This window comes from Leptodactylus fuscus, chromosome 9 (assembly GCF_031893055.1).
Source record: "Leptodactylus fuscus isolate aLepFus1 chromosome 9, aLepFus1.hap2, whole genome shotgun sequence".
NCBI classification, from domain to species: domain Eukaryota; kingdom Metazoa; phylum Chordata; class Amphibia; order Anura; family Leptodactylidae; genus Leptodactylus; species Leptodactylus fuscus.
In genome coordinates, this window is record NC_134273.1 from 87,581,915 (window position 1) to 87,591,189 (window position 9,275).

At 48.3% G+C, this 9,275-nt stretch overlaps 2 protein-coding genes across 2 annotated transcripts in view; one reads left to right on the forward strand and one right to left on the reverse strand.

Annotated features, from left to right (window-relative positions):
- OXTR (oxytocin receptor) overlaps positions 1 to 710 on the forward strand; it is a 34,692-nt gene extending 33,982 nt beyond the window's left edge. The window contains exon 2 of the mRNA XM_075286442.1: positions 177 to 710. Coding sequence (XP_075142543.1) covers positions 177 to 427 — 251 coding nt within the window. The 3' untranslated portion in view covers positions 428 to 710. The remainder of the gene's footprint in view (positions 1 to 176) is intronic.
- Positions 711 to 3,713: 3,003 nt separating this feature from the next.
- CAV3 (caveolin 3) lies at positions 3,714 to 8,330 on the reverse strand. The gene is made up of 2 exons (XM_075287585.1): positions 8,191 to 8,330; positions 3,714 to 5,977 (listed from the first exon to the last, which is right to left on the reverse strand). The coding sequence occupies exons 1-2, from the start codon at positions 8,299 to 8,301 to the stop codon at positions 5,636 to 5,638; spliced, it is 453 nt and encodes a 150-aa protein (XP_075143686.1). The 5' UTR covers positions 8,302 to 8,330; the 3' UTR covers positions 3,714 to 5,635.
- Between the last annotated feature and the right edge of the window lie 945 nt (positions 8,331 to 9,275).

A 9,275-nucleotide genomic window follows, 5' to 3' on the forward strand; every position in this document is an offset into this window, starting at 1 on the left:
ATTAGTTGCACTGAATGACAGCCTCGGCTCTGCTACATCTGTATGTGTATACCAGCCTATATTACATGCATATATGTCACTGAATGACAGCCTCGGCTCTGCTACATCTGTATGTTTATTACCAGCCTATATTACATGGGTCTCTTTATTCACATGTGGCCTTCCTCTCCCCGCAGCCTCGCTCTTCATCATCGCCATGCTCCTGGGGAGCCTGAACAGCTGCTGTAACCCCTGGATCTACATGCTCTTCACCGGTCACCTCTTCCACGACCTCCTCCAAAGCTTCCTGTGCTGCTCCGCCCGATACCTGAAGTCGCGGCAGCAGGGCAGCGACCTGAGCGCCAGCAGGAAGAGCAATTCCTCCACCTTTGTGCTGAGCCGCAAGAGTTCAAGCCAGAAGAGTATCACACAACCATCCACAGCGTGAACGGCCCAAGAACACGGATGTGGCCCCGGGAAGACCCCGGGAACCTATGGTGGACACTGGCCTAAAATCAGGGGAAGGACTGAGACTGACAGAATAAGCTGAATCCTACACTGAGCCTGTAGGGACGATACATATGGAGGGCACGTGCTCGGTAGTGGTGGGCGGCCATATTGTGATTAGACTGGTCCGCCGAGACCTAGGGGTGTCATGGGGATCCCCATAACGGCACTTACTAAATTGATTTCCTCCACATTGGTCACAGAGGGAATAGAGCTGGGATGTTTCTTAGATAGGAGGCGGTTTGGGCTGGGTCCTTGGCGAGTCGGCGGCGTCTTGGTGCTGCTGATCTGTAAGGACCACAGGCTGCACCCCCTCCGCACCTTAAATAAGTGCCCTAATTCACACTAGGAAAAAAGTGCCTAATAAGGGGCTAGGAAATAGCGGAAGGTGCCCAATGCTCAGGAGAATGGCGACAGGCCCGTCCCCCGCCCCATCCCTGGCAGGCCCATAGACGCTAATGAAGAGGTAACAGGCGTACGTGGGCCCCTGTCCTTGTGGTCCCTGGGGGCCCAGCGGTCGACCCTCCAATGGTCAGACAGTTATTCCCTAACCTAAGGATTAAAAAAAATGCAAAAAAATGAGCAGTGCGGGGGCGGGGCGGACAAATTATAATAACAAGGGCGGGGCTGACAAATTATAATAACAATCATGTAAACCGGTGAAATTCTAGTGCGAATCCATGTGCCCGATCGCACCGGTGTCGTTTTGCTTTTTCCGGTGCACAGGCTGATAGAAGTTGCACCTTGTAATAAGTTTGGCGCACTTTACACCACCTGACCTTTGCTTCAGACTGGTGTATAAGTCGCCGTTTTTGTAAATCTGCCGCAGATGGTGTGAGAAGGGCCAGACATTTTCACTCTAAGAAGCTTTATTTACACAAGACGCGACAATCCTCCTTGGTTTCCTGAAGGGTGAACATAACCAAAGTGGGATTCCCCTTTAAGTCTGACATGGTAGCGGGTAAATGGACAAGTCTTTCTTCGTGGGCGTCCCCTGAGAATCACGACTGCCGTGAGAAGCGTTGTTGGCCGCGGCGCTCTCGACGGGACGTCTTTATTATCGCTTTTCACACAGCTTGTCGGAAATCACGGAGTAAAAAATCTGTAAAACTATAAAAGTATAATTTTTGTATAAAAACTCCAGAATTTGTCTGCAGGACACAGCGACACTGGCGTATTATTGTATTGTGAGTGGGGACGCCGCCGACACAACTGAAAGGGTTAATCCAGTCAGGTTATAGCGCCCATAGCAACCAACACAAGAAGAATGAAAGCTGAACTCTGATTGGTTGCTATGGGCAGCACCCAGTGCAGTATCTCTTGGCAACCAATCAAGTCTCAGCTTTCATTTCCTACATTGCAGTGACAAATCTAAGAGCTGACATCTGATTGGCTGTTATGGGCAGCACCCCGTGCAGTATCCCTTGGCAACCTATCAGGTCTCAGCTTTCATTTTGTACCTGGGACAAATCTAAGAGCTGAACTCTGATTGGTTGTCACAGGCAGCGCCATTGTTTTCATAGGTCGGAGAACAAGATAAGCTGTCGCCCCTAGCAACCAATCAGGTCGCTGCCTTTACATTCCAACCAATCCTTAAAACAGCTGAAATCTGATTGGTCGCTATGGACAACGCCTCAGATTTGATAGGCCCTCAGGAATGAAACAACCAATCAGGTTTCAGGTTTTATTTTCTACCTGCAATGGCTGTAATCTGATTGGTTTCACAGACCGCCGATGTCATGGCGTCCCCATCGCCGCGCTGTCGCTTTGTGCTACACAAGTTCTGTTTTTCCTGGACTATTCTTCTCTATGTACGTGTCTGTATATACAATCTATATCTGTGTATTGCGTTTCGAGCGCTCGGGACGGGGTTGGAATATCCGTCTCCTCTTAACCCCTCCAGTGCCAGGGAAATCTTCTCAAAGTTTATTGACCTGCTGTGACCGTGGCTCGGTTGAATGTACGCTTACGCACCTCGGGGGCGGCCATTTTGTCCCATTATTCCGCACAGGGCTACCGACCACACTCACGTTACTTGTAAATTTGTGAACTGTATTTAGCTTGCACAATGGCCGCCACCGTCAGGAGCTGCGACCGATTTAACAAAACCAAAACTGAACCGATAATTTATTGGTCAGCGACCAAAGCGCTGGAGGCGGAGCTTGGCGGTTTTCAGAATCAGCGCACCTTGGTATATGATATTTTTTATAAGACGTTTGTCCTGTCAGATCCCGGATTTATTCTGAGAGTTTTATTTTCTGTCTTGTACATAAGAGATGAGAGATCGGATTTATCTTTAATAAACCGCGTTCTTTAGCGCCAGACGCTCCGAGTGATTATTTGTATGGGAACGTGTCTTACACCTGTGCTTCCTAATGGGCATGTCGCGGCACACACCTCTCCTGAAATCCTCTGTGCTGCTGTGGGGACCCTGCTCCTTCAGTCTGTCAGGAGTATTGTTAGAATCCCCCACCCGTCAGCCATATTGCGTCGTCTCAGGTTCTGTTCGCACATTCTTTACACGCAGTAGTTTTATTCCTTCCGTCGCTCCTCGTCTCATTATCCCCAGGCGGAGACGGCGCCCGCGGGAGGGTCTCACATAAAGCATCTTCTGTTATAGAAGGAGAAGTTCACGGGAGAAGAAGAGAAGACGCGAACAAAGCACCGAGTCAGGTCACTAATAATTGGAGTAAAACGCGTCAGCAATGGCGCAGGGATGAAGCCACGCCTCCCGATAACATCGTTGCTGTGGTTACAAATCTAAAATCCAGCGTCTTAGTATCGTCCATATTGCACATTCTGCAGGATTCACTGATGAGGTTTTACTATAGACTTATCCAATACAGAAGCAGCTATTATATTGTGGAAACCATCAACAAGCAGGCCGGCGGCCTCAGATACAGATCATATGGTATTAGATTATAACACGACAGAAGATATATAGACGGGATATAGATATATATCCAGCGGCCTCAGATACAGATCATATGGTATTAGATTATAACACGACAGAAGATATATAGACTGGATATAGATATATATCCAGCGGCGTCAGATACAGATCATATGGTATTAGATTATAACACGACAGAAGATATATAGACTGGATATAGATATATATCCAGCGGCCTCAGATACAGATCATATGGTATTAGATTATAACACGACAGAAGATATATAGACTGGATATAGATATATATCCAGCGGCCTCAGATACAGATCATATGGTATTAGATTATAACACGACAGAAGATATATAGACGGGATATAGATATATATCCAGCGGCCTCAGATACAGATCATATGGTATTAGATTATAACACGACAGAAGATATATAGACTGGATATAGATATATATCCAGCGGCGTCAGATACAGATCATATGGTATTAGATTATAACACGACAGAAGATATATAGACGGGATATAGATATATATCCAGCGGCGTCAGATACAGATCATATGGTATTAGATTATAACACGACAGAAGATATATAGACTGGATATAGATATATATCCAGCGGCCTCAGATACAGATCATATGGTATTAGATTATAACACGACAGAAGATTGATAGACTGAGACTCCAGCGGCGGAGGACACGGGGCAGCGACTGACGTCAGTGGGGCCCCGCCGCAGCAGGATCGGATTTACACCTCATGAATCTCCCCCTATGGGTGGGCTATAAGGACCGAGGCTATAAGCCCCCCCGCCCCGTGTCTGCTCATCATTACTGACACCGCCATCCACATGTCTCTGATTTATAGATGACATGGAGACCTGGTGCTTAGATACATCTCTATATGATACCCCAATATCACCGGGCACAGGGGGGATGGGCGGGGGGGCCTGGACAGTCAGTCTGATATAAGAAAAGCATAGGATCAGCTATTGCAGCATGGAAACCATCAACAAGTAGGTTCGTGGTGTCAGATATACATATATAGTGTAGTATATATATTACGCAGCGTCGCCTGTTAACCCTTTCTGTGCAGTTACACCTCGCACCTTACACACGAGTGCGGCTCATCCTGTCCACAAAACAAGATCTGCGGCCTCAGGTATGTCCGGCTCTCTGGGGGGGAATGGGAACAATCTTATATGTCCAGAGGCTCAGAAAACCTCCCCAGGCCTGAGACGTCTCATAGCTGAGGGTTTGTTACAGTTGTTTCCAGTCCAGACAAAGCTGTAAAGGTGGAAACATCAACGGACCCAAAACATCAATGAAAATGATCATCTTCATTTATAGAAAACTGAAGAACTTACTGCTATGTAACGGAAAGGTACAAGAGTGACAGAAGTGACAGCAATGACTAATAGTGACAGAAGTGACAGCGGAGACTAATAGTGACAGCGGAGACAGAAGTGATAGCAATAACTAATAGTGACAGCAGTGACAGTGGAGACTAATAGTGACAGCGGAGACAGAAGTGACAGAAGTGACAGCAGTGACTAATAGTGACAGAAGTGACAGCAATGACTAATAGTGACAGCAATGACTAATAGTGACAGCAGTGACAGTGGAGACTAATAGTGACAGCGGAGACAGAAGTGACAGAAGTGACAGCAGTGACTAATAGTGACAGAAGTGACAGCAGAGACAGAAGTGACAGAAGTGACAGCAATGACTAATAGTGACAGCAGTGACTAATAGTGACAGCAATGACTAATAGTGACAGCGGAGACAGAAGTAACAGCAATGACTAATAGTGACAGCAATGACTAATAGTGACAGCAATGACTAATAGTGACAGCGGAGACAGAAGTGACAGCGGAGACAGAAGTGACAGCAATGACTAATAGTGACAGCAATGACTAATAGTGACAGCGGAGACAGAAGTGACAGCGGAGACAGAAGTGACAGCAATGACTAATAGTGACAGCAGTGACATAAGTGACAGAGGTGACAGCAGTGACAGAGGTGACAGCACAGACAGACATGACAGCAGTGACAGCGATGCTGCTGATTGTTCCATTATAACTGGTTGAAGCAAAAGAAAGTGAACAGATAATGGATGAAATGGAAAGACATAAAAATCGTTCTAAAATGAGAATGTTCCACTGCAGTGCGGGGGGGCGGGGGGTGATGTGTTGGGGTCAGAGTTCCTGACATCCGGGGGGTGGCTGTGGTGTGACATCCCGGGGGGCCCTCACCCCTGTTTTTGCAGAGTTACTTTGACAGCACTGAAAACTTTCCCGATGGCCTCAAACAGGGGGTCACAGAAGGTGTGGACGCAGAGGGCGAATGTCCGGCCAGCGCACTGGATCTCTATGAGGTAGCTCTTCACACAGGGAACCACCGTCCAGATGTGACAGAAGGAGATGAGGGCGAAGAGGACACCCCAGAGGACAGAGAGCGGGATGCCGATGAGGCCGGAGAGCAGCCGGTAACACCAGTACTTGGTGACTGTGAAGGTGGTGTAACTGGCTTTCCACACACCGTCAAAGCTGTGAGTCCCGTACGGCTCCGCGATCACGTCTTCAAAGTCCAACTGCGGAAAAAGGGAAACAGACAGGTGAATTGTAGACACCGCAGGTCACATGGACAGGGCATGCCCCCCATCGCATGCCCCCCATCACCTGCCCCCCATCACCTGCCCGCCATTACCTGCCCCTCATCACCTGCCCCTCATCACCTGCCCCCCATCACCTGCCCGCCATTACCTGCCCCTCATCACCTGCCCCATACCAACAAGTGCAACTGCTGCAAAACAAGACAAAATCCATGGAAAACCCACAAGGGAATGTAAGAGAGAAGGATCCCACTCACTGACAGCAAGCAGAGATCTCACAAAGACAAAGTATCGTCTATCCATGAGCGGGGGCTGCTGTAGATGGTGGGGTCCAACTACCACCGATCACAAGAGCTGACATCCCTTGCACCCCCATCTGAATGCACAAGTTGGCAGCCATGACGTTAAAGGAGTCCTCCAGGTATAATAATTTGTGACCTATCCATAGGATGGATCATCTAAAGCACATTTATGGGAGGTTCAGCCCCCCGAACCCAGACAATCCAATGTTTGAAGAGGCCGCAGTGTTTGGGCGAGTGTTGCGGCCTCTTCAGGACTTATCTAGCACAGCGCCGTACATTGTATAGTGGCTGTGCTTGGTATTGCAGATCAGCCACAATCACTTGAATGGGACTGAGCTGCAAACAGGTCAAGTGACCAGTGATTTCTAACTTCTCTAATATCTATGACACTTCAAAAGAGCCCAGCGCTCCATCCCTGCCAGTCCCATAGAGGTAAATGCAGCAGTACTGCTCCTGTGTGACCACGGCTCTATTCACAAGGGACCCCTGTTCTGGTGCTCGGCTCAGACCCCCCGATCTACAACTTCTACCATCAAACAGTATGGTAAGTTATTCGGGTGACATGAAAGAGGCCACAGGTTTAGAAACTTCCCCCAGTTCTCTTTGAAGCTCTGCTCGCAGGTAACTAGTTAACCCCTTGTTCCCTGCAGGGCCAGCGATGCTTCTCACTATGGTGGTTCATGCACATACCTAAAAGCAGCGGAATTACAGTGCTGCTACCTAATGGTCACCAGGCTTGGTCTGTAGATACATTGTATCAAGCGCAGTAACAACACACATTTGTCAGGATAAACATTGTTTCTATTTACATAAATCCTGTTCATATATCCTAATAGTACGTATGGCTGTGACAGCAAGGACCCCTGTCCTAATATAACATATGGCTGTCGTAGCGGGGACCCCTGCTCTGCTCCGCCACCGAGGACTGCAGCGGAGCTGGAGATAGGTAAGTAACATTGCTTTTTATGTTTGTATCCCTCTCGGTCTCCGATTACTATACTCTGGGGTCTGAAAAGGGGCCACTATGGGACATAATACTGTGTGCAGGGGCCACTATGGGGGATAATACTGTGTAGGGGCCACTATGGGGCATAATACTGTGTGCAGGGGCCACTATGGGGGATAATACTGTGTGCAGGGGCCACTATGGGGGATAATACTGTGTAGGGGCCACTATGGGGCATAATACTGTGTGCAGGGGCCACTATGGGACATAATACTGTGTGCAGGAACCACTATGGGACATAATACTGTGTGCAGGGGCCACTATGGGACATAATACTGTGTGCAGGGGCCACTATGGGACATAATACTGTGTACAGGGGCCACTATGGGGGATAATACTGTGTAGGGGCCACTATGGGGCATAATACTGTGTGCAGGGGCCACTATGGGACATAATACTGTGTGCAGGGGACACTATGGGACATAATACTGTGTGCAGGGGCCACTATGGGACATAATACTGTGTGCAGGGGCCACTATGGGGGATAATACTGTGTAGGGGCCACTATGGGGCATAATAGACCATGCAGGAATCGCGTAGGAGGGGGTCAGTTGAGGTCTTTGGTTTCGGTGTCGATCGGGGGGGGGGGGATATGTCAACAGTTCACCACGGGGCTCCGCCATTCCTAGTTACGCCACCGGGCTCAGGGGTCAGTCCTCGGCTCTCCAGGCTGGTGTAACATGAAGCTCCTGGACCTCAATGCAAAATCTGTTATTTGGCCCCGGATTACCATGTGCTGTGTATAATACTGGCGCCTTCTTCTGTTGCAGACAGGTCTTTGGGCCCCCATAGTAATTGCTTCCTCTGCACCACCTATAGCTACGCCCGGGTCACTCTGCCCTTTGCACCCATAGTGAGAGACATATGAGATAAATGGAACAAACCTTGACCACGTCCTCGTTGATCTTCTTCGGGTCTCTGTCCACCAGGTCGATCTCCTTGGTTAGGATGTCTTTAGAGATCTTGTCTTCATAGTAAGATTGTTCCTCAGCCATGATGACTTATACCCAGGTTACTCTATGGCCGGTGACAGTATGTGGACTGGATAAGCTTTGCTGCCGCTGTTGGCTCCTGACATGTGAGCCGGTCCTGACAACAGCTGCCTGACATAGCTGGAGAGACTCGCTGTCATATCTGGGCACATGCTACATCTCAGCTTAAAGTAATCTTGGATCAATCCAGGACAAGCGGCCCCCACACCAAATACACATAATAGATGAGGGGTGGGGGGGGGGTGGGGGGGCTCAGCTGTAACGTCTCACATACACAGTAGCCGCAGTTATCACCCCAATTCCTGTAACACAGTCAGTATATTACTATGGGAGCGTCACAGCCCAAACTATCTGGGGAAATGGGGCCAAAGTCGTATCGAGAAGAATCAGACATGGCCGAACTAATATCCCCCACCCATCCCCCATCCCCCATCCCCTTACCCCACAGACTACAGATAACAGGTTAATCACTTTTACATGGTGAAATCCATCACTAATACAGAAGGTGTCACCGGGGATTCCCAGATACTGTTACCTACCCCCATATACTGTGGCATCACTGTGTGTATTATCCCTGTACTGTGACATCACTGTGTGTATTATCCTGTACTGTGACATCACTGTGTGTATTATCCCTGTACTGTGACATCACTGTGTGTATTATCCTGTACTGTGACATCACTGTGTGTATTATCTCTGTACTGTGACATCACTGTGTGTATTATCTCTGTACTGTGACATCACTGTGTGTATTATCCTGTACTGTGACATCACTGTGTGTATTATCTCTGTACTGTGACATCACTGTGTGTATTATCCTGTACTGTGACATCACTGTGTGTATTATCCTGTACTGTGACATCACTGTGTGTATTATCTCTGTACTGTGACATCACTGTGTGTATTATCTCTGTACTGTGACATCACTGTGTGTATTATCTCTGTACTGTGACATCACTGTGTGTATTATCCTGTAC